Here is a 25101-nt window from a genome sequence, read left to right on the forward strand (position 1 = left end):
AGGCCCCCCAACTTCCACAGACTTTTCCTCAGGCAGGAAACCCGAGCCCACTGCCTGGCCTAGGACAGCTTCTAGGGCTGTGTGGTTTGTGTTATTTCTTCTCTTTTCTCTCTCTCTCCCTCTTTTTTTCCCTAAATGCAACAAAATAAAACCAAACAAAAAGCCCAATGCCTGGCGTGGCTTGTCAGAGAGTTATGCAAGTGTGTAAAAAAATAAAATAAAATAAACATTGAGTTTTCGGCATTTGGGGCTGTTTGATTAGACACGGAGCAGAGCCAAAGGCCGGTTAGACGCAGGGAAGGCTCAGGGCAGAGGCGAGAGAGGAGGGACTTGAGTGGGGGTTGGAGGTTGGAGGGGGCCCCTGGACCAACTCGGAAATGACTGTTTGCCTCCTGCAAACTTGGCAATGCTCTGGCTGAATGAACCCAGACACTGGGCATTTCGGACCCAACTGCTCCACTTTCTCTGGCTATCCACCATCCCTGTTCCCTGGCCATCGGGACACTCTAGGGGTCATTACATCCATCCTCCTGTCATTGTAAACGACCCTGTGCCCTTAACTCAATAGTCAGAGCTCCCCCCTTCTCTCCTAAGAGGGAGATTCCACAGCCTGTCTTGATTACTCACCCCCCCTACACACACACACAATCAGTACATCTTTTCTGCTCTAGCTTAACTCCCACTAACTACAGTTTTAGTCCATTTTCCTTTCCCAATCTGAAGTGAAGCTGGAGAACAGCTGTTCGTCACTCTAAGAAGTGAGTCTCCTTCCCTCCCTTCTTCAGGCTTGACTTCAACATCCTCTGGGTCACTGCAGGTGTCTGTAGCTGTTCAAGACTCATTCCACAAACATGTATGGGGTTCCCACCATTAACCAGAAGTTTGTAGCCTTCATTTCATTGAACCCTCAGAACAGATGAAACCTTGCCATTCAGAGAGGTTCAGTAACCTAGGCATGACCACACAGCTGGTAAGTGATAGAGCCAGACATGAATCTAAGTGTTATTGTATGATCTCCCTCACTCTCACCTACCAGCTGCCTCTGGAGGCGTCCTCACCTCGGTGCCCAGGATCTGATAGCCTTGGTATTTCTTCTGAACTGGGAAGATGCACAGAAGATTTGACCCTGAAGGGGGAGAGGGTGTGGTCAGGACCACCAGGCTCTGTGGAGCCTGTTCCTTGTCACTTTCCAGGTTCCTGATGGGGAAACTGGGGTTTTCATGAGGGTCTCCGGCCGCGTTCTGACGCCAAGATGAGCGGAGTTGTTGTGGGTTCTGTGGCTGCGTGGAATCCCCGGGGCGCGGGGAGGGGCAGGGGACAAAAGCAGAAGGTCTGCCCCAGGGTCCAGGGGACTTGTCCCTCCGCCAGCCCCGCTCTCGGAGCGCAGGGCGCCAGCTTCGGGCAAGGACGTGTGGACTCCCGGGCCGGCGCTCCAGTCCATTTTTTCTTGCGGATCCCTGGAAGGGGGGCCGGCTCGCGGGGGGGACTGCGAAGGGGGGGATTCCCTCCCTCGTGCTCGCAGAGGACTGGCCCCTCTCCGGGCTGGGAGCTCCGGCCGAGCGGAGGCGCGACGGAGAGCACCAGCGCAGGGCAGAGAGCCCGGAGCGACCGGCCAGAGTAGGGCATCCGCTCGGGTGCTGCAGAGAACGAGGGCACCTCCGAGCCGCCCCGGAGGACCGATGCGCCGGGTGGGGCGCTGGCCCCGAGGGCGTGAGCCGTCCGCAGATTGAGCAACTTGGGAACGGGCGGGCGGAGCGCAGGCTAGCCGGGCGCCCAGGACAGTCCCGCAGCGGGCGGGTGAGCGGGCCGCGCCCTCGCCCCTCCCGGGCCTGCCCCCGTCGCGACTGGCAGCACGAAGGTGAGTCCCCTCGTAGCTGCCCCGTCCTTCTCCCCAGCGCCCCCTTCCCCGGGAGCTGGGGCGCGGCGGGCCCTCCCGTCGGGGCTGGTTCGAGCTGGGTGCGTGGGGGGAGACAGAAAGGAAGGGGAGTCTGATCGCTCTCCGGTCGGCGATCAGGACAGGGCACCTCCTGCACCCTTCCTGCAAGTCTGCCGCCCCCGTCGGCCCTCAATCCAGCAGGCAGCCTCTTCCCCTCGAACTCCCCTCCATCCCGCAGCCCCGGGTGATCGTCCTCACTCGCAGTCCTGAATTCCCCAAGTCCACCAGCCCTGTTTATACCCCGCCTCCAATCCAGAAGTTCTCGATCCTGGGGCTCATTGGCTCGGATTCCCCCAAGTCCCACGGTCTCTGGTGACCCCCACCCCAGTCCGCAGCCTGGGCCTGGGTTCGACGTGGCAGGCGGCATGCGCTGTGGCCCCCGGTGCTCAGCGAAGTGGCGCGGCTCCCTGGCCCTCGGGGTCTGGCGCTCAGGAACCGATGGTATCGCTTAGTTGGGGAGAGGTGGGGGCTATGTTCGCCCGGGACTCCCTGGAGGGCCGGGACAGACTTGGGGTGAGTGTGCTTGGGGGCAGGAGTTTTCTTGTGAAACTGGCCTCTCAGACGTGGACAGCTCTCTTGGCTCTTGAGGGCCAGCCAGGGGAACCTCAGGTCCGCGTCTCCCTCGGCACCTGTTGGGGCCTCTGCGGGATGGTGGGGGAGGGAAGAAGAATGTGAGCGCTTGCGGGGGTGATGGAGGGGTGAAGAAGCCATCCTCCGCTGCCCTTGCTTTTGGGGGGGGGGGCACGGCCCCAGCACCTGGCTTGGCTCCGACAGACAGGCTAATCCCGACAGGTCGGACAGGCACATACTTTGTCCCGCCCCCCGCCCGCAATTCTTCTGCCCCCGCCTGCCAGCCTGCTGGGCGGCCAAAACTCTCCAGCCTGTAGCCCGGCCCGGGGAGGGCTAATGCGAAATTATCTAGATAGTTTACATTTTTGGGTCTGTATCGGGCCCCTGATGGAGTACCACTTTATTCTGACGGTATTGCAGGCAAGAAGGTGAAAGTGATTCCAGCCCTCTCCCGGGGCTGAGTTTCTGCCCTCAGCTCCACCTCCAGCTGTGTCCCCCTCCCCAACCTGTATACTCCCCTCCGAGGCCCGTGTGGCCTCTCGCTTTGGTCTCCCTTCTCAGCTCTGCCTCTGCCACCAGCCCCGTCCCCACTTTGCAGGTCCACTCCCCAAGCTGGGTTGTGCCCCACACTCAACAGCTCCCAGCGGGTTGCCCCGCCCTCCCCACACCCAGTCCTGGGTAGCAAACCTGAGGGCTGGTCCCTAACTGGGTCTGTAACCCCTGGGACACTTAACCACTCAGGGCCAGGTCTCTTCCCCTGTAAAATGGAAATAATTCTACCTTCCTCCTTCCGTTGTGAGGAGTAAACGAAGACCTGGCACATGGCAGGTGGAGGGAGGCATCTAACAAGTGTGAATCCCTCACCCCCACAGTGGCAGAGAGAAATGCCCTTTCTTACCCCCACCAATAACCTGAGGCACTGCCAGCAGTCCCCATTCTATCTGTGTAGAGCGAGCCTCAAAAACATAAACTGCCAGTGCCATATAGCCCATGGCTCAAAGGAAATCAGACAGAGGACTCTAAAAGAAATGAGGCAGCCTGCTTAAAAGGGAGTCGTCAGCTCATATCTCCTCTCTCAGCCCTAGTCCATGCTGTCCGTGTCTGCAAGAGTGCATGCCTGTGTGTGCGCATATGGGGTCAGGGACTAGATGCAGGAATGTGGAGCCACTGAGGCAGGGACCTGTGGCCCTCTGGGGCTTGGTGCTGCAGGGTTCCTAGTCCGAGACCTGTCCAGCATTTCAAATCAGATTTCATGTAAGATCCTGGATTTTCCACTCCTCTTTTAGAAAATCAGAAGATCTTTCAACAATCAGTCAGAGCTGAACGGCATATGCTCCCTTTAGATGGGGCATTTACCCTCCAGTTTACCCCCTCCACATCCAGCTTCAATCATACATGTCATTTGTACCCCCTGGTATAGAGGAACTCTTAGCCCCTTTCCAGGGTTGATTCTATATGTACCTTTTCAAAAAGTGCTTGCAACTCTTCCCATCCCAGAGGTGAGGGAGGCCAGTGTCACTTGCTTCAGTGAAATTTACATCTGGACCCTCCTTACGATTTTCCAGCTGAGATTGTGGTTTCCTGGTGATTCAGGTGGGAGTGGGCCAGAAGATCACCGCTGGCAAGGACTGGGTGAGTGTGGCAGGGGTCAGCTGAAAACTAGGACCTGGGAGGATTGAGAAGGAATTTAGAGGGAGAGGAGAGGGAGGAAAAAGAAGGGAGCTAACATTTGCTGAGCACTCACCCTCAATTGCCAGGCACCATGACAGGTTGGCACAAGGAATGCAGAGATGCATAGGGGACATTTTGTGCCCCAAAAAACCCCAGGGATATTGATCACGCAGTGAGTCCAAAGTCTTTCAGATCCAGGGTTAACACCAAGTTTGTCTAATGCAGTGTTTGTCAACTGTAAGGACTCATGGAACAGATCTACCAGGGATTCTCAGATCTTAGTTTGAGAAATGCTGCAATTAAAGGCAAATCCTATCACTCTGAGTGATCGCTTTGGTGTCGAGGCAATCAACCATAAAGATAAATGCAAATATGGAAATTGCATAACAGTACTGAGTATTAAGGTTAGTATCCAGATGATACAGAACATGTTCATATTGCCTTTTGAATGATCATTAGAATGTAGACACAAAGTGAAGCTTTGGTCATAACAAATACAGCAAATATTATTGAGTCATCACTGTGTGCCAGCACCATTCTAAGCAGTTTTGTGTATTAACTCATTTAAGTTATAAACAACAATAACCTTCACGCAGATAAGAAAACAGGCTCAGACCAGCTAAGCAAGGTAACACAGCTAATAAGTAGCAGAACCAATATTCAAAGCCAGGCAGTCTGACTCTGAAGTTTATGCCCGTGTACAGCCAGCCTCTGAGACTACAGACTTGGGCCAGAAGACCCCAGTTTGATAAACTCAACTGGACATCTATAATTTGTGGGTGAGAGAATTGTGTAGTGGGGGCTGGGGAGGATAGAAAGGCTTTGGTAAATCAGGCAGGGAGTACTGGAGGGGCGTGCAGGGGTTGGCAGCTGACGGGCATTTGGGGGTGGCTGGGGGCATCTCCGCTGGCTCCGGCCACAGCACCAGGTGGGATCCATCAGCCTCATGTAAACACTTCTCACAGGCAGCTTAACCACTTGAGTGTGTCTGGCCTTCAAAGCCAGCGGGAGAGGCCAAGGAGGGAGGTACTGAACTCCCTTAGGGGATAATGATTTATCTCCCGTGCAGGTGGGCTCTGCTGGGGCCTCCCTGACAGGCGAGGGGGTGGACTGGCACTGAAGAGCCTAGAGGGGAAAGGATTAGGACAGGGGGTGGGAGGGGCACCTCCACTCCAGCACCTCAGATTTCTCATTCTTGAGCCTGAACTCTCTGACTCTCAGCTAGCCTGTGACATAGTCATGCTTGTCCCCATTTTATAGATGTGAAACAGGTTCAGTGAGGCTACATGACTTGTTCAAAGGCATCTAGCCACTGGAGGGGAAGGTGATGGCTCCCTGGCATCTACAGAGACTCTGTGCTATTGGCCTGCATGCTCTGTTGTGGTGTGGGTGTGTGTGGGGGAGTGTGGGGTGTGCGTGGGCAGGCCGCTGCTGTGGAAGAACCTTGAGAGCATCAGAGCATGTGTGTGATCCCGTGACGGGGAAGCAGGATTTTCATTCTCACTCCCAGGTTAGGCTCAGATGTCCAACTTCCCAGACACATCTGATCAGGGGAGGGACTGGCTCCCCTGCCCCCATCACCCCAGCCGGCCAGCGGGTCCAGAGACCTGGCTCTCGCTGGGCTGGGGGATTATCCCCATTCTCTGTGTCTCTGGCCAGGGCGGGCATTGCTGCCTCTTTTATCCTCTCACAAAGGCCAGGCCCGCCGGGCCTGCTGTGTCAGAGTTTCTGTGGCCGGGGGAAGCCTTACTTCCTTTTCTCCCGCCAAGCCCAGAGGGCCACGCAGAGTCTGCCAGCTTGCCGGGGGCCACTGCTCTAGCTCCAGGACAGGTGAAAGGCACATGGGTGACTCAGCCCCGGGAAGAAAAGGCTGAGGGGTCACTCATGCAAGGACAGAGAGAGAGAGCTCCTCTTCAAGAGACAGGATACTACTGCAGCATGAGGTCTGTAGGGTAGACTTAAGGAAGGACTTCCAGTTAGAGCTGGACAACATGAAGCAGGGGTGGGACCAGCTGGCTCCCGTTATTGAGAAATCATCAGTGATCCACAAGTTTGGTTTGAATGTCTGCCATTTTCTGGCTACACAGGTTGCTGGCTCCGGTCCCAGGTTAGGGAATTCTGTAAGACAGGAAAAGGAGCAGATTTCTTCTAGAAAGGTGCTAGGTAGGTAACTTGTAATGTCCAAACATTTTGAGCTCCCAGTCTTCTGGGCAGGGCAGGAGGCATAAGTGGGAGTGTTCATGGTACTACAGAATTAACCCTTCTTTCTCCTTCCCTGACAGGTTGGTTTTTGGAGTAGTCCCTGCTGACGTGACAAAAAGATCTCTCATATGATATTCCGAGGTATCTTTGAGGAAGTCTCTCTTTGAGGACCTCCCTTTGAGCTGATGGAGAACTGGGCTCCCCACACCCTCTCTGTCCCCAGCTGAGATTATGGTGGATTTGGGCTACGGCCCAGGCCTGGGCCTCCTGCTGCTGACCCAGCCCCAGAGGTGTTAGCAAGAGCCGTGTGCTATCCACCCTCCCCGAGACCACCCCTCCGACCAGGGGCCTGGAGCTGGCGCGTGACTATGCGGCTTGGGCTGTGTGTGGTGGCCCTGGTTCTGAGCTGGACGCACCTCACCATCAGCAGCCGGGGGATCAAGGGGAAAAGGCAGAGGCGGAGTGAGTAATGGAGCATGGTGGGCCACAGCTGGCCTTGGGAATGGGAGGGGGCCACCCAGGAACTAGGGGTCTTCAGGAGTTTTATTCCATGATGACCCTTGCAGAGTTCCACTCTATCTATTATAGCTTTGTAGATGATCCTGTTTGTGGATTATTCAATTGGTGGATTAATCTGCTGAGATTACCCACTCTGTAGATGACTCACTTTGTCTGTTTTCCCCTTTGTAGACTCTGCTTTCTAGATTAACCCCTCTCTTGTGAGGATCCAGTTTGTGGATTATGCCTTTGTGGATTATGTGCTTTGACATAACACCAGCTTTGTGTGGTATCCATGGAGATGCTTCCCCAAGCCCCCTGCCCTGGGGCTCCTTTTTTGGCTAAAGTGCAGCCATCAACCCTTTTGGGTTAGGAGCTCTGCACAACTTAGCACTGGGTAACAGGGCTTCCCCTGCCCAGATCACAGGGCAGGAACAGTGGAGTAGGGAGGGTCAGGAGACTGTCCACTGCTGTGGCTTTTAAACCATGCCCAGTGGGATTCAGGGAGCTACAGTGGCATCGAAGGGGTGACAAGCAGGCAGGGGTCTGGCCCGACCACGCTTCAAACCAGAGCAGTCTCACTTTTCCCTGCTTTTGGTAATGAGCGTCCACATAAGAAGTCATTGGAAGAGAGGGTTCTCATAGCTTAAAAAGAAAACCAAAATCCTATCATTGTACAGATGCTAAGAAAAGGGAAGAAACAGGTCTAAGGAGATACAGTTGATGTTGGAACCCAGGTCTCCCAATGCCTGTGGGCCCAGTCTTCTTGAAAGCCGAATTTGATGGAGGTCAAGGATAATCTGTCCCTAGCCCCTTGATAGGCACTCCTCAGCCTTTGCTTAAGGTCTCCAGTGATGGGGCCCCAGTGCTGTAGGGGTGGCCACTGTGTGTGAGGGGCCCACACGAGGGAGAGGGTGGGGGACTCCAGAGTCCCAAGTCCTCATCTGTCTTTTGACATCCCGCATGAGAAGATGCCACACCCACAGGCAGGAGGTCTTCCTGAAGTCTAGCCCAGCTCCCTCTTGCTTCACGTTTCCCTGCAGACGGAGGCCCCCCAGTGAAGGCTGAAAAGCAGGGGTTTTGCTGGGGCTCCACGGGAGCAGCCAAGGCCAGGACTCAGCCCAGGGAGAGAAGCTCAGAGAATTGGTGAAGCTGAAAATCCCTGGCTTAACAAACAATTAGAGACGGTTAGGTTTAATCAGCAGCAAGGCCTTGATTTTCCTCCCTTCTCATCTGTTGTGGCCAGTATTTTGGACTCCATGGGCCAGATGCGGTTTAGCGGTTTATAATCAGTCTCCTCTATTTCCGAAATGAGAGAGAGAGAGAGACAGAGAGAGAGAGAATGGGAGGAAGCATTCACATTCATGCAACGTGTACATGTGCTTAACGCTGACCCTCACCCATGCAGAGCCTCATGCCTGGCTAAACCAGAGGTCACAGGACCTGAGTTCAAGTCTGTTGTATTAAAAAGGAAAGGAAGTACTAGACTTGGCATCAGAAAGGGCCTGGTCCTAGCGATGGCGAATCTCCTGCAGCAGTTTTGACGTGCTTGCTCGCTTTTCGTATGGCCACATCTAACAGCCGTGGCAGCACATGAGCCAGTTTTTATTACCAAGTGATGTGAGTAACAGACATCCTTGATGGTAAGAGGCAAGGGTGGGGAGAGGTGTGGAGACAGGCTCAGGGGTGCAGGGAGGGATGAAGGTTGTGCTGTTTGTCAATACTTGTTATGTAATAGCCATAGTCATCGCAATCAGGATGCTGAAATGTAATGTATAGGAGGATAGTAAGGCTTACATGAGATAATAGGTATATATATATAGTTTTGTTTTGTTTTGTTTTGAGATGGAGTCTTGCTCTGTCACCCAGGCTAGAGTGCTGTGGTACGATCTTGGCTTACTGCAACCTCCGCCTCCCGGGTTCAAGTGATTCTCCTGCCTCAGCCTCCCAAGTAGCTGGGATTACAGGCATGTGTCACCATGCCTGGCTAATTTTTGTATTTTTAGTAGAGACAAAGTTTTGTCATGTTGGCCAGGCTGGTCTTGAACTCTTGACCTCAGGTGATCCACCCACCTCAATAGATATATATTTTTAACACCTTTGTAAAACATCAAGTTCTGTGTAGACTCTGGGTGCAAATCATTGTTATATAAACAATGTGTAGACCATTTTGCCTTACTGATTCTGAGGCAGTAGGGAAGGGAAGAAGGAAGACCAAGACACCTGTGTGTGCCTGGCCTCTCGACAAGACAAGCATGGAAGGGCACTGGGTGGACCTCAGGGCAGGGGTAGGTGTGCCTCAGGGTTGTTGACTCTGGCTGACAGTCCTCGGCTGCAGGGTAGGAGGGCCACCAGAAGCCACTCAATCTAAATCTCATTCTGAGTTATTATACACCAGTTTTGAAGCCATGTCTGATTTCGGAGTCTGAGTGATGGTCTGCCTGCATGGAGCAAGAAAAGTTGAGCAAAGAACTTCTCTTTAGCTGTGAGTGGTGAAGTCCCCTTGAAGTTCCCCTCCTCCACTCATTGAGGACCCTGCGCCTCCCTGAACTCCTGTTCACTAAGCCCCTTGTCTTCTTGCTAGCCCTCACCGCTGATCTGGGGTCCCTGCACCTTCCTGAGCCCTCATTCCCACTCATCCCTCACACTGAGTAATGCTCCTTCCTGAGCCCCTTCTCCTCTCTGATTCTTGGGCCCCCTCTCTCAGTCCTGCCTCCCAGGAAGCCTTCATTCCTTCACTGAGCCCTGACTTCTCCGGAAGCCAGGAGCCCCCTTTGTGCCTCTTCTCACTGCCCCATCCTCCATCCGGAGCCTCTACCCCTGCTGCACTGACAGCCTTACAGTCCCTCATCCCTCACTGAATCCCCATTCCTTCCTTGGGTCATTCTGCAAATGTTCATTGAGATCCTGCAAGCTGGCCCTGATCGCAGAGATTAATCTCGAAGAGCCCGCAAGCGAGTGGGGGAAGACAGAATGTCAATCCAGTTCGGGAATGCTGCACAGGAGAAAACCCGAGGGCATGGACAGCCCCGGGGAGTTGGGAGGAGGCATAGAGTGTTCCTATAGGAAGTGGGGCGCAGCTAGGAGTAGCTGGGGAAATGAATTATCAAGGGGGTTCTGGGGAGCCCTAGGATTTCCACTGGAGAAGCTGTGCTCATATCTTTTCTGTTGGAAAGAAGCGTTTTGCCACTAAACAAGCCATCCAGAACCTACTGGGATAGAGCAAGGAAGCTGTCTGGGGCTGAGGGGAGGGTCCGGGGAGAAGATGCTGCAGGGTAGAGGTCGGGTTATTAAGCTCTTCTCACCTGCCAGGCTGAGGAGTTTGGACTTGGCCTGACTCCAGCTGCAGTGGGTGAGGAGCCACTGAGGTTTTCATCAAGGAGCCCAGAGCCCAGCTGCATAGAGGGTGGGGGAGGTGGCTTGAGGCGGGAAGCAAACAGCCCAGGTAAGAAAAAGTGAGGATCTAAACTAAGCTCATAGTTGAGCTAAAGAATCCTGGGTCTGGCTTGGCATGGTGGCTCACGCCTGTAATCCCAGCACTTTGGGAGGCTGAGGCGGGCGATCACCTGAGGTCAGGAGTTCAAGGCCAGCCTGCCCAACATGGCGAAAGCTTGTCTCTACTAAAAATACAAAAATTAGCCAGGAGTGGTGATGTGCACCTGTAGTCCTGGCTACTTGGGAGGCTGAGGCAGGAGAATCGCTTGTACCTGGGAGGCGGAGGTTGCAGTGAACTGAGATTGTGCCACTACACTCCAGCTTGGGTGACAGAGCAAGACTCTGTTTCCAAAAAAAAAAAGAATCCTGGGCCTACCAGCGGGACGTGCTCAGGGCTTGCTGAATGTGCAGGTCCCAGGAAGCCACAGGGATAGATCCACCTCCTGGGACAGCGTGTGGCCTGAGAGGGGCCCTGGCCTACTCACTTCCTCAGTCTCCTGGCTGAGGCCCCACTACCTATCCTCCTACCCTCGCCAACTGAACTCAGGTCTCTCTTACCAAAACCATTTCCTCCAAGGCTAGATTCCACCCCAAAACCAAGATTATCACTCTCTGGGTCATGGGGAGTTCTCTCCACCCACCACTGTCCCTAACCCATCCCACCTGAGTCCCTCATCCATGTTCCATCCTGGTCCCTCCACTGTAGTGAATTTTCATTAAGATCCATCCATACACCACCCCTCATCTCAAGCCTCTGTCTCATTCACCATATCCTCAACCTTATACCCTTGTGGAGCTTTATCCTTTACTGAGCTCCCATTCAGAAATGATGGGCTCTGCCTGCCAAAGTTCTTTCTAATGAGAGAAAAAGACATGTTAGCAGATAATAACAATATAAGGTGATGTTCACCATGACAGATTCAAGTACTAGGGGTGTGGGAACACAGAGAAATACTCCATTGAGACTTTGCAGGGAGGTGAGATCAGGAAGACTTCCTGGAGGAGGTGACTTTAGTTCTGAGGCTTGAGGGAGTTGGTCAGGCTCAAGAGGAGGTGGAGAGTGTTCTGGGCAGAAGGACCAACTTGAACAAAAGCACACAGGTGTGAGATAGTGCGACATGTCCAGAGAAACAAAAATGGTTTGATATTGCTTAGGAGTGGTGCTGAGGGGTAAGGTGGATGGGATGGGCCCACAAAAGCTTTTAAGGTCAGGCAAGGAGCTGGGTCTTAATTCTGTAGGTGATACGGAGCTATTGATAGATAATAGGATGGGGTGTAAAACCATCAGATTTTTAGTTTAAGAAAGATTCCTGGGGATGAAGAAATTGGGAACTGGAAGAAGTGAAGCCCCTAGGGGGGAGGGGCAGCGATCCAGAACCATTCTTCAAGGGGTGTGGGGCTGAGCTGCCCTGGAGCAGTGCCTCATCATAGCCACAGCAACTTAAAAGGGCTTTGCGTAGGATGAAGGAGACTAGAAGAGGGGGAATTGAGGGCACAGCCTTGCTCTGCTAGCTCAGCGAAGTGGGCTGGAGAGCAGGGTGCTTGGGAGCTGAGGGAGGTGGGGTTGGGGGGGATGGTGGTTTGTGGGGAGGGCAGAGCTGGGGGTGCTGAAGAAGTCAGGAAGGAGGCTCCCTCCCCGACAAGCACCCCTCGCCCTCGCTGAGTCCACCCGGCCTCCTCAGCCAGGCTTACAGCCCTGCAAGGCCGCTTGCCCTGCACACCCCCCATAACAGGCAGCAGCAGGAGGGAAATTTCTTGCTTTTGTTCCTTCTTTTCTTTCAGAGAGAGGGTCTTGATCTCACTATGTTGCCAAGGCTGGTCTCAAACTCCTGGGCTCAAGATATCCTCCTGCCTCAGCCTCCTGAGTAGCTGGGACTACAGCATGTGCCACTGTGCCCAGCTAGAGGAGAGCTTTCTAAACTACCAACCCAATGATGCCCTTCCATTGGTCGCTTTCTTCACCAAGAGAATATATAAAGCTCGGCCGGACTTGGTGGCTCACGCCTGTAATCCCAGAACTTTGGGAGGCCGATGTGGGCAGATCACGAGGTCAGGAGTTTAAGACCAGCCTGGCCAACATGGTGAAACCCCAACTCTACTAAAGATACAAAAAAATCAGCTGGGCGTGGTGGTGCATGCCTGTAATCCCAGCTACTCGGGAGGCTGAGGCAGGAGAATCGCTTGAACCCAGGAGGCGGAGGTTGCAGTGAGCCAAGATTGCACCATTGCACTCCAGCCTGGCCAACAGGGTGAGACACCATTTCAAAAAAAAAAAAAAAAAAAGAGAGAGAGAGAGAATATATAAAGCTCTATGTTCTTTTTTTTTTCCTTTTGAGGTGGGGTCTTGCTATGTTGCCCAAGCTGGTCTGCAACTCCTAGGCTCAAGGGATCCTGCCTCAGCCTCCCAAGTAGCTGGAATTACAGGCACGTGCTATATAAAGCCCTATTTTCCATGCCATGGTCGATCCAGGATATTCAGTGCCTCGGAGGCTTTGCACTGGCTGTTCCTCCTGTGTGGAACACCCTCCTCCCCTACGCTTCTGGGTCAGGGAGTGCCCTCTGCCTCTCTACATCCAGATATGTAACCAGCCCTGCCTCCCTCGTCCCGGGTGGGCCTTTGTGGCTATACCTCCGTGTTCCAGCTCCTAGTAGCCCTAAGCACCTGTGAGGTGTGCAGTAAATATCTGTGAAATAAATGAGACTTGGTTTTCCTGCTCTGAATCATTATGCATTTCCCCCAAATATGAACCGTCTTCCTTGGACCCTTCCTTCAAGGGCACATTCTTATTGTCGAGCCCCCTCTCCTCTCCCCACATCCCCTCACTGCCTCTCTGAGCTGAGAACATCCTGTGCTTCCTGTCCCCCTTGATAAATATCCCTTTCCTTATTGAACTGACCCTGCCTGTCACTGAGCCCCCATTCCTCTTCTGAGCCCCCAAACCCTCATGGAGCTCAGCTACCTGACCCCCTGGTCCTTCCTCCTAACCAAGGCCAGCTTCAGCATCTGAGCCCTGTGTCTTGATGCTCCCATTTCCTCGTGTCCTCGGGTCTCTACTCCATCAATGTCCCCTGCCTCTGAGTCTTGTAATCACATTCCCCATCCCCAGCCATGCTTTCCCCTTCTCTGTCTGTGATCTCTGATTTTCTCTGTCACCCTCCTGGCTTTATCTCCACTCCTTCCCTTCCACTCACTCCGAAGCCCACTGTGGTTTGGCTCTCATCTCCACCTCTCCACCAAAACTGCCCTTCTCAAGGTCACCTAATCAATGATCACTGAGAGTCAAGTCTTGTAGATTTGTTTCAGAGCTCACTGGCCTTGCCTCCTCCCAGCCCTGGTCCCTGAAGATCTCTCCCTTTTCAACCTTATTCCTGGCACCTCTGTCTCTCAGTCTCCTCCCAGCTATCCAAGGATCCTTCTCCACTTCTTTCCCAAGCCCCCCTTCCTCTTGCCTAGCTGTTGAATGCAGGTGTTGCCTGAGGCACCATCCAGGCTCTTCTGTTCCCACAGATCTAACTATCAGGTTCTCTTTTTTTTGAGTCAGGGTCTTGCCCTGTCATCCAGGCTGGAGTGCAGTGGCTCAATCTTAGCTCACTGCAGCCTCGAAATCCTGGACTCAGTCAATTCTCCAGCCTCAGCTGGATTACAGGCACAAGCCGCCATGCCAGCCAACAGCCAACTTCTTGAAAGAGGGGGCGCTATTTCCTCTCTCTACTTCCTGACCTTCCTTTCACTGCCGAACAACTGCTTCCTGCTGTCCACCCCACCACCCCACCGAAACTACACTTACCAGGTCGCCACCACCAGGTTGGGCTCACATGACATCTCAGAAGCAATTGTCGTGTTGATGCCTCCCTCTTCTGAGTGTACTCTTCTCTGGGCTCCCATGATGCTATATACTTCTCAGTGTCCCCTGCCTGTCTGTTGGCTCCTCCTGTGCCTCTGAGTGGACTGAAGACTTTTCCGTCCTTCTCTTCAATGTCCAGTTCCTCTTCTCACTCTCCAGACCCACTCTTCTTGCCACCTCATGGACTGGCATGCCTTTGATGACTGTTCGATGTTAAGAACTCCACCTCTTCTTAGCCAAGCATGGTGGCATGTGACCGTAGTTGTAGCTACTCGGGAGGCTGAAGCGGGAGGATCACCTGAGCCCAGGAGTTTGAGGCTTCAATGAGCTACGTTTGTAACACTGCAGTCTAGTCTGGGCAACACAGTGAGATCTCATCTCTTAAAAAAAAAAAAAAAAAAAAAAACTCTTAAAAAAAAAAAAGAAAAAAGAAAAAAAGAACTCAGAGTCTCAATCTCCAGCCAAAATAGTTCTCTTGAGTTCCAGACCCGTGTGTTCAATTGCCTAATAGACATCATTCCCTGGATGTTCCACAGGAACTGCAAACTCGACATGTCTAATACTTAGCTACTCATCATTTTCCCACCCGAACCCCCTCCTCCTCCTGTGGTCCCTCTCCCCGGGAAGGGCTGTTACACAAGCCCAGCATCTCGAGGTCACCTTACCCCTGCCCCTCACCCGCTCTTGTTGAATGCATCGCCCTGTCTTGTTGACCCTGCCGCCTGACCATCTCACGTGTGTCTACTCCCTCCCCTCTCCTTGGCTCAGCCCAGCTCTCCTGGACTGGAGTTCTAGCCTGGGAGTCTTCCTGTCTCCACTCTTGCCCTCGGAAAATCCATTCTCCGCTCTACGGAGTGATCTTTCTAAAATAGAATCCTGACTGTGTCTCTTGTTGTAAACCTCCCACTGATTCCTTCTGACCTTCAGGATAGGGTGTGAACTCCTTCATCCAGGCTTAAGACCCTTCCTCATCCAGCCCCTGCTTCCCTCTCCAACTTCCCGCCTCATCACTCGCTCCAGGCTCCCGCCATGCTGACCTGATTCCAGATTCCCTTCCCCGGGTGTGCCACACTTTCTCTGCGGTGCCATTGATGGTGCTGAAGAAAAATGCACACAGGGACTTACTGCTAGTGGAATGGAAGGTGGGCAGCAGATCTGAAAGGGCGCCTTTCGCAAACCTGTTCTTAACACAGGTGATAATGAAGGAATAAATGAGTATGGCAGCATCGCTTGAGAGGGCTGCAAATGGGATGCCGGGATCACTGCCATTACTGAAACTAAGGCAGAAACCTAGAGGGCACATTCATGTCAACAATGAGTTAAATCAAAACAGTGAGTCATAGACAATTTAATATCTTTGAAGTGGAAGTGGTGCCTAAAATCTATAATGACTCGTGAATTTGTAACACAGCTGAATAAAGACCCAGAATAGAAAAATAATCCGAAGGACTCCCTCATAACTTCAATGCCGCATTTGGAGTATTTTTGCTCATACAATGATTATACCAATAAGAACGATCGTGATTTTTATTTTTATCTTATATTATCATTATTATTATTTTGAGACAGAGTCTCGCTCATCACCTAGACTGGAGTGCAGAGGTGATCTTGGCTCACTGCAGCCTCTGCCTCCCGGGTTCAAGCGATTCTTATGCCTCAGCCTCCTGAGGAGCTGGTATTACAGGTGCATGCCACCACGGCCAGCTAATTTTTGTATTTTTAGTAGAGGTGGGGTTTCACCATATTGGCCAGGCTGGTCTCGAACTCCTCGCCTCAGCTTCCCAAAGTTCTAGGATTACAAGTGTGAGCCATCTTGGCCAGTCTATTATTATTTTTTGTAATAGAGACAGGGTCTCCCTATGTTGCCCAGGCTGGTCTTGAACTCCTGGGCTGCAGCGATCTGCCCGCTTCAGCCTCCCGAAGTGCTGGGATTACAGGCATGAGCCACCGCACCCAGCCCATAAATTTCATTTTCCAAAAATATATAGTCTAACCACACTTTTAGTTTCCATGCCACCTCATATTGTCCTACCCTGGGCTCCCTATACTTTGTCTTCTCTGCCTGAAACACATACTGGCTGAGAAATTTTGTTCAAGTAATTTACCTTTCCATTCCCTCATCTATAAAAATGTGCATAATAGGCCAAGAGGGGTGGCTCACGCCTGTAATCTCAGCACTTTGGGAGGCCCAGGTGGGTGGATCACCTGAGGCTGAGAGTTCGAGACCAGCCTGACCAACATGGTGAAACCCCATCTCTACTAAAAATACAAAAAATTAGCCAGGCATGGTGGCAGGTGCCTGTAATCCCAGCTACTTGGGAGGCTGAGGCAGGAGAATCGCTTGAACCTGGGAGGCAGAGATTGCAGTGAGCTGAGATTGTGCCACTGCACTCCAGCCTGGGTGACTGAGTGAGACTGTCTCAAAAGAAAAAAAAAAAAGGATAATATATTTTTAAAAAATAACAATAGTATCTACCTCATTGGTTGTTGTAAGGATTAAATGAGTTAATACTTGTCAAGCACTGAGAACATTGCCTGCCACAGAGTAAGTGCTCAACATGTAGTAACACACTGCCGCCATTGTGGTTGTTACTGTGTTATTGTGATGGTTTGGTGTTTGTTATCATCTTCCTTCCTTCGGTTGCTCTCCTTCCTAACTCCTCCATGTTCTCCTGTTCTGAAACAAGGAATGATTCCTGCAGCATAGACTCACTCCAGCAGTTGTCCGGAGTGGACATCCTCATCTCCCCTTTTCAGGGAAGCACACGACATCCAGGATTTTGCCCAGCTTCCCAGACTGGGAATCTGGCTCTGGGTCCTGATGACTCTGAAGCCTGAGCTCTGGGTCCACTACCCTGCACCACCTCCCACCATCTCTATTCTGATTTTCCCAGCTCTCTGCCTTCTGCCTGTATCTGCAGCTCCTCTCTCCCTGGCTCTTTTTTTTGTTTGTTTTGTTTTTTCTTTTGAGACAGTCTTGCTCTGTCACCCAGGCTGGAGTGCAGTGGCACGATCTCAGCTCACTGCAGCCTCTGCCTCCCAGGTTCAAGTGATTCTCCTGCCTCAGCCACCTGAGTAGCTGGGATTACAGGTGCCCACCACCACATCCAGCTAATTTTGTGTATCTTTAGTACAGATGGGGTTTTGCCATGTCAGCCAGGCTGGTCTTGAACTCCTGACCTCAGGTGATCCACCCATCTCAGCCTCCCAAAGTGCTGGGATTCTAGGCGTGAGCTACTGCACCCAGCCGCTGCCTGGCTCTTGTTGCCCTTCTTGATCAAGTTCAAGTTCCTTAGCATGATACAAAGACAGGATACCTTACCTTTCACCACTCCACTCCCATTCCCATCTCCACTCCATGTAACTACTTTCCTTCCTCTCCTTCCCTCTCAACTCGCTTCTCTTGCCATGGGCTTCTTTTCATGTCTGGCCCCACAGCTCACCCACGCCCCAGGCCGAACATCTGGGAATCACCCCAGGCTCCTCCCCATGCCTCTTTCCTCTCTGCCTGTCAGCCACGATGGCCTACTGGTTGCATTTCCTAAGCATCTCTCAAATCTGTCTTTTTTCCCTCTATCCCTGTGGAACATAATTTTGAGACTTTCTCACTTTTCTCACCTGGATGATCTAGTCAGCTTCCTCCCAAACAGTTCTTCCATCTCTGGTCTCCACCCTGGCTACCAGAGAAAATTTCCCAACATGTAAATTGGGCCAGGTCTCATCCCTGCTTAATATGTTCTAATGGTTCCCTGATGTCTAAACAGTCTGAGAAGGTCCCGAAACAAGTGTTCTGTGGCCAAAATGCTTGGGAAATGCAGTTCACTCTGTCCCCCCTCAGAGAGTCACTGTGCACAGGAGAGTAATAAAGCTTCCATTAGGCCTGCAGTAAAGAAATCTGTTTAGATTTGTTTGACCCACTGGTTCCTGGACTTACATGACACAGTAGCCTTTCTCCACATTCTCCTATTCATAGTTGGGGGAATCAAGTTGTAAGGAATACTTTTTGGGAAATGCCATCTGGCAGGCTCAAGTTCAAGTTCCTTAGCATGATATAAAGATAGAAAACCTTATCTGTCACCACTCCCCTCCCATTCCCATCTCCACCCCAAGTTATCTGCAATTCCGCCTTTCCCTAGTTTTACACCTCTGTGGTCCTGCTCTCTGAGTGCCCTTAATTCTACTTCCTAAAGGACAAATCTGTACAAATTATCTAAGACTTGTCCCCAGTGACACCTCCTTTGTGGCTTGTTTCCCTCCTTCTTTTGGGTCCACTATTGCTTGGCCTTGTGGCTGTTAGCATTCACCTATTTGTGGGTCTGTCTGCTCCACTGAAAGATCAGTTCCTCTACAGAGTGGCTTATATGCCTCTGTCCCCAGGGCTCACACTGCACAAGGTCCATGGAAGGGCCTCCATGAGGATTAAACAAGTAAGTGAGATCAAAGATCTTGAGACTCAATGCTGGGATGGAAAATCATGAAGCCTCAAAAGATGGTTCTCCTTTTTTTTTTTTTTTTTTGAGATGGAGTCTTGCTCTGTCATCCAGGCTGGAGTGCAATGGCACAATCTCAGCTCACTGCAAACTCCGCCTCCCAGGTTCAAACAATTATTCTCCCGTCTCAGCCTCTCAAGTAGCTGGGATTACAGGCATGCACCACCATGCCTGGCTAATTTTTGTAATTTTAGTAGAGACGGGGTTTCACCATGTTGGCCAGGCTGGTCTCAAACTCCTGACCTCAGGTGATCCGCCCGCCTTGGCCTCCCAAAGTGCTGGGATTACAGGCGTGAGTCACCGCGCCCGACTTCAAAGGATGGTTCTGAGCCAGGGTTTCTCAACCTCAGTGTCATTAACATTTTGGACCAAATGATTCTTTGCTGTGCCCGATGCATTGTAGGATGATTAGCAGCATCCCTGGGCTCTGCCCACTTGATGCCACTAACAACCCCTTTCCCCAGGTGTGATCATCAAAAAGGTTTCTAGGCATTGTCAAATGTCCCCTGGGGAGCAAAATCATCCCTGGTTGAGACCCCTGTTCTAGGCATAGATTATTCCAGTTTTCTTTGTGTTTCTGGGTAGGTGGTCCTTTTCTATTTCACTATTTATCCCTCTTGCCCTTAAAACTTTCTCAGAAATTTAAGAAACCCTCCTTCTATACCTAAGACTGACTGTTTTGTGCTCGGGGGAGAGTGGATAAATTCCAGGAAGGCTGCAGCTTGGGTTGCTTCTCTGGGGATGGTGGAGCCAGCCTAGAGAGTGAACTCGTGTTGTGTCTGGAGCTAGGGAGGCACATGGGTCAGCATCTGTGCTAGCTCTCTGGAGAAAAGCTGCTGGGAAGGTGTATAAAGCAGCCTTGCAGAGAGCTGCCAGCCTGGCCAGTGCTTTCTGAGAAGCATATTCCTTCTGTGGAAGGAAACATCGATCTATTCACTTCCCATCCTTGTCAGAATCTGGATAGGTGAGGTTCTCTCCACAGCTGCCTTCTCATGCCTGCTCCACCTTTGCAGTCAGTGCCGAGGGGAGCCAGGCCTGTGCCAAAGGCTGTGAGCTCTGCTCTGAAGTCAACGGCTGCCTCAAGTGCTCACCCAAGCTGTTCATCCTGCTGGAGAGGAACGACATCCGCCAGGTGGGCGTCTGCTTGCCCTCCTGCCCACCTGGATACTTCGACGCCCGCAACCCCGACATGAACAAGTGCATCAGTGAGTGTGGGCAGGGCTGTCGGGGGCAGGGGGCACTAGAAGCTCTGGACTGGGGGAGAGTGCTTTGAACCATTGGTGGCTGGCAAGAGGAGCAGAGGGGGCTCTGAGGAGAGGAGATGAGGCTCCGATTCAAGTATCCAGCTGCACACTTCCACCTTGGTGTGTAAATATCAGAACCCTGTCTCCTCCCTTCGCACCTGCCCCTACCTGTATTCCCAGAGGTCACCCTCCATGTCCCAACCTGTCACCCAAGCCACAGCCCTGAGTGCCAACCTCTCCCACCCCATCCATCCAATCACCAAAGCCTGCCTGTCATCTCCTGTCTGTCCTCACTGCCACTGTCCTCCCCAGGCTCCCAGCACCTTGCTCCGGGATCATTGCAATAGCCTGTTCATCTGTCCTCCAGCCTTCATCTGGTTCCCTGAAACCCATCTTCTGCACTGCAGCCAGAAAGATGCTTCTGAGACACACACCCTACCCCATCACACTTCTGAGACACACAACCTATCTCATCACACTTCTGAGACACGGAACCTATCCCTATCCCATCACGGTTCTGAGACATACAACCTATCCCATCACACTTCTGCTTAAAAGCCACTGCTAGCTCCACATGGGCTGCAGGGGAATCCAAGCCCAGGCAGCCTGCTCTTCCACTCTCTTCTCTCCCTGGTCTTCTAACTCCTCATTTCCACAACAGCTACAGCTCCACATGCTCCAAGGCACACGCTGCCATATCTCCATCCCTTCTCTGTAGATGCAGCTGTGATGTGCTAGAGGACACGTGTGAACACACTCGGGGGACAATGCCAGTGCCCCCACCACTTGTTCAGTGCCTTGCCATTTAGAATGCATTTTCAGGTCTCATATCAGTTGAGCCTCACAGCAACACTGGGAGGGAGACAGGACACAATTGATGGTGCCCTTTTCAGAGCTGACAACATTCAGGCCCGGAGGGTAAATGACTGGTCCAAGACTAGACTGGGTTCTGAGCTCAACTCTGCTACTTCTTCATTGTGTGACCTTGAGCACGTCTCAACCCCTCAATGCCTCATCTTTAAGAGTTTTTACCCCCTAGGGTTGTTGTGAGACATGCATGTAAAGCCCTTAGTGTCTGGCACTCAATGAATGGTAGCTGCTATTGTTCTTATTTTTGTTCTTATTTGACTGGCAACCAAACCCAGGAATCAGAGCACCAGGGAGGGAAGGAAGGAGGGAAGGAGAGAGGTGAGGCTGAGATAAGCCTGGAGGATGGTGGGAGTTTGTGAGGACAGAGGTGGGACCCTGGGAGCTACCCTCTTGGTCCTTAAAGTCGGGAGCTCCTGGCTACACCAGCTCCTAGGAAACTGGCAGCATGGGCTTCAGGTGGCAGAGCCTGGGAGGAAGTCAGCCCCGCCTGCACTCTGGGAAGGAGAGATTGTGAAAGACCCTGCCTGCTTCCAGCCAAGCCCTGGAAGACCCACCCTGCCCCCATTCCCCCAGAGGAGAGAACTGGCAGCAGGGAATCAGGGAGGGACCCAGGAGTCCTACCAAGGTTGTTGCTGGAACTCAGCCTTGCAGAGGCAGAGGAATTTGCTTCCCCCTCCTCCATGCTGATTCTTTCTGCCAGGCAGGAGGAGAACCACAGTTTGGGACAATGCAGATGCCCAGCAATGAGGGAAGAAGAGATCATGCAGCCACTCTCTGGGGGGCCATTCTGTCCCTCAGTTCAACTCTGTTTAGGGTGGCCCTCTGGATGCTGTGAGATGCTGAAACACTCCTGTCCCACCCCCACCAAGCCCAGAGGGCCCCACCCTCCGCCTCTGAAACTGCTCTCTTGAGCCTCACCTTGGGCTGCAGGGACTGAGACTGGGTTCATGATCGAGTTGGCTGATGGTGGCAAGAGTCCCAGCCAGCCTTCAGGAGCAACCGCTTCAGCTTCTTCTTCCCTGGCCTGCCACTGCCCTTCCTTTCCCTTTCCTCCCAAGATTCCTCTGCAGTAACTGCAGCTCTAGGCCAGGGTCCTGCCCTCCATGTAGGTGGGTGTGGACAGAAGGGAGGGTATTGGGGCTGGGGATGAGGGGAAACATTCTCACCAAGCTGGGCCAGAAGCCCCCAATCTGTCCTCTCCACAGAATGCAAGATCGAGCACTGTGAGGCCTGCTTCAGCCATAACTTCTGCACCAAGTGTAAGGAGGGCTTGTACCTGCACAAGGGCCGCTGCTATCCAGCTTGTCCCGAGGGCTCCTCAGCTGCCAATGGCACCATGGAGTGCAGTAGTCCTGGTAAGCCATGGCAGGCACTGTGGGCAGAGGGTCCAGGACCCCAGAAGGAGGGGCCGGGTAAGGGTCTGGCCAGAGAGCGGGTGGGCTGGGGCACTGTGCAGGGAGAGCTTACCCTACCACTCCTTTCTGAGTCTCCAAGGACTTTTCTGCCCTCTGGACTAAAGATACCTGCAGCCTCAGGTCCAGGCAGAAGGAAGGTGGGAGATACTCCCCTGGGCTATTCTGGGCCAGAGGAGGAGACATGATCCCCTCCTCCTTGTCCTTCTCTCCCTTCCCTTCTCTTCCTGCCAGCGCAATGTGAAATGAGCGAGTGGTCTCCGTGGGGGCCCTGCTCCAAGAAGAAGAAGCTCTGTGGTTTCCGGAGGGGCTCCGAGGAGCGGACACGCAGGGTGCTACATGCCCCTGTGGGGGACCATGCTGCCTGCTCTGACACCAAGGAGACCCGGAGGTGCACAGTGAGGAGAGTGCCGTGTCCTGAGGGTGAGCTGCAGCCTCTGCCTCCTTGGGGTCAGGGCTCAGGCACCAGCCATGACAGGTCCTGCCACCTCTGCTTCCTGCCCACGGCTCAGGAAGAAGCTTCAGGGCAAGGCCAGATAGGGCACCCGCAACTCAAGACCTCATGCTGTCCAATCCAGATGCCATGTCCTGGCAGAGAACAGGGCCTCAGAACTCTGCATAGTGGAAGCTGGAAGCTTCTGTGGTCAACATCCTTCCGGTTCCCCCATTTCTTCTGAGCTAGTGGATGTTCATACTAGAAGGCCCCTCAGAGGCCGGATGGGTGGGTGAAAAGGGGCACTAAGACCCAGAGAGATGTAGTGATTCCACCAAAGTCACACAGCCTGCAGTTGGCAAGGGGGTGGCTGCTGCTCTTGCCTGGCCCCAGAGGTAGCTGGTGACGGATAGGGGATGGGGGCAGTCCTGCCTGTTCTGAGAGTTGCACTGAATACCTGGGAAGTGCTCTTGGTCCATTGGGATCCAAGGTCTGAGGAACCCATGAGGAAGAGGATGATGTCTTGTGTGCCTTGAGGGTTGGGGAGTGAAAGGGCTCTTGGGCTGCCTCCCAGTACTCAAGCCTCAGGGTCCTCTGAAGTGGCTGCTGTCAGAGGAGGTCACGATGACCCAACTACCTAGAGGCAGCATCTCCAGCCTCCTCCCTGCCTCCCCTTCCGGCTTCCTCACACTCCCCTCCTAGGGCCTGTGGCCATGCCCAGGGCCTCCCTGCACATCCTTTGTTGATTCTTCCTGCTGTTTGGTTGATTCTTCCTGCTGTTTGGTTGTTTCAGGGCAGAAGAGGAGGAAGGGAGGCCAGGGCCGGCGGGAGAATGCCAACAGGAACCTGGCCAGGAAGGAGAGCAAGGAGGCAGGCGCTGGCTCTCGAAGACGCAAGGGGCAGCAACAGCAGCAGCAGCAAGGGACAGTGGGGCCACTCACATCCGCAGGGCCCGCCTAGGGACACTGTCCAGCCTCCAGGCCCATGCAGAAAGAGTTCAGTGCTGCTCTGTGTGATTCAAGCTTTCCTGAACTGGAACGTCGGGGGCAAAGCATACACACACACTCCAATCCATCCATGCATACATAGACACAAGACACACACGCTCAAACCCCTGTCCACATATACAACCATACATACTTGCACATGTGTGTGCATGTACACACACACACAGACACCACACACACACACACACACACACACACATACACACACACACACACACCTGAGGCCACCAGAAGACACTTCCATCCCTCGGGCCCAGCAGTACACACTTGGTTTCCAGAGCTCCCAGTGGACATGTCAGAGACAACACTTCCCAGCATCTGAGACCAAACTGCAGAGGGGAGCCTTCTGGAGAAGCTGCTGGGATCGGACCAGCCACTGTGGCAGATGGGAGCCAAGCTTGAGGACTGCTGGTGACCTGGGAAGAAACCTTCTTCCCACCCTGTTCAGCACTCCCAGCTGTGTGACTTTATCATTGGAGAGTATTGTTACCCTTCCAGGATACATATCAGGGTTAACCTGACTTTGAAAACTGCTTAAAGGTTTATTTCAAATTAAAACAAAAAAATCAACGACAGCAGTAGACACAGGCACCACATTCCTTTGCAGGGTGTGAGGGTTTGGCGAGGTATGCGTAGGAGCAAGAAGGGACAGGGAATTTCAAGAGACCCCAAATAGCCTGCTCAGTAGAGGGTCATGCACACAAGGAAGAAAACTTAGGGGCTGCTCTGATGGTGGTAAACAGGCTGTCTATATCCTTGTTACTCAGAGCATGGCCCGGCAGCAGTGTTGTCACAGGGCAGCTTGTTAGGAATGAGAATCTCAGGTCTCATTCCAGACCTGGTGAGCCAGAGTCTAAATTTTAAGATTCCTGATGATTGGCATGTTATCCAAATGCGAGAAGTGCTGCTGTAATTCCCCTTAAAGGATGGGAGAAAGGTCCCTGGCCATCTTGCAGCAGGAGGGATTCTGGTCAGCTATAAAGGAGGACTTTCCATCTGGGAGAGGCAGAATCTATATACTGAAGGGCTAGTGACACTGCCGGGGGAAGGGAGTGCGTAGGCTTCCAGTGATGGTTGGGGACAATCCCGCCCAAAGGCAGGGCAGTGGATGGAATAACTCCTTGTGGCATTCTGAAGTGTGTGCCAGGCTCTGGACTAGGTGCTAGGTTTCCAGGGAGGAGCCAAACACGGGCCTTGCTCTTGTGGAGCTTAGAGGTTGGTGGGGAAGAAGATAGGCATGCACCAAGGAATCGTACAAACACATATATAACTACAAAAGGATGGTGCCAAGGGCAGGCGACCACTGGCATCTATGCTTAGCTATGAAAGTGAATAAAACAGAATAAAAATAAAATACTTTCTCTCAGGGAGGTGTCTCAGAGGATGTGATATTTGAGCCTAACTCTGAAGGATGGGTAGAAGGATTTAAGACAGACTGCTGCTGTCCAATAGAAATATGTGAGCCACATATTTAATTTAACATTTTTG

General features: G+C 52.7%; 1 protein-coding gene across 3 annotated transcripts; it reads left to right on the forward strand.

Annotated features, from left to right (window-relative positions):
* Positions 1-1465: 1465 nt before the first annotated feature.
* Positions 1466-25101, forward strand: RSPO1 (R-spondin 1). Of its 3 annotated transcripts, XM_063700259.1 has the most exons (7): positions 1466-1858; positions 4072-4138; positions 6460-6841; positions 19661-19852; positions 21967-22116; positions 22408-22596; positions 23400-25101. In XM_063700259.1, exons 3-7 carry the CDS (start codon positions 6748-6750, stop codon positions 23564-23566), a joined length of 792 nt encoding a protein of 263 aa, XP_063556329.1. In that variant the 5' UTR covers positions 1466-1858; positions 4072-4138; positions 6460-6747; the 3' UTR covers positions 23567-25101. The 3 variants fall into 3 exon arrangements, with proteins under 3 accessions (XP_063556329.1, XP_063556330.1, XP_004025532.3); XM_063700260.1 differs by lacking the exon at positions 4072-4138 and having other exon boundaries at positions 1551-1858; XM_004025483.5 differs by lacking the exon at positions 1466-1858 and having other exon boundaries at positions 4063-4138.

Source organism: Gorilla gorilla, chromosome 1 (assembly GCF_029281585.2).
Source record: "Gorilla gorilla gorilla isolate KB3781 chromosome 1, NHGRI_mGorGor1-v2.1_pri, whole genome shotgun sequence".
NCBI lineage: Eukaryota > Metazoa > Chordata > Mammalia > Primates > Hominidae > Gorilla > Gorilla gorilla.

Excerpts from the sequence above, each read along its gene's own strand:
- RSPO1 (XM_063700259.1), top strand. The coding sequence starts at position 6,748 with ATGCGGCTTGGGCTGTGTGTGGTGGCCCTGGTTCTGAGCTGGACGCAC. Across the intron at positions 19,853-21,966 it reads CGACATGAACAAGTGCATCA|AATGCAAGATCGAGCACTGT; the intron begins GTGAGTGTGGGC and ends TCCTCTCCACAG. Across the intron at positions 22,597-23,399 it reads GAGAGTGCCGTGTCCTGAGG|GGCAGAAGAGGAGGAAGGGA; the intron begins GTGAGCTGCAGC and ends TGGTTGTTTCAG.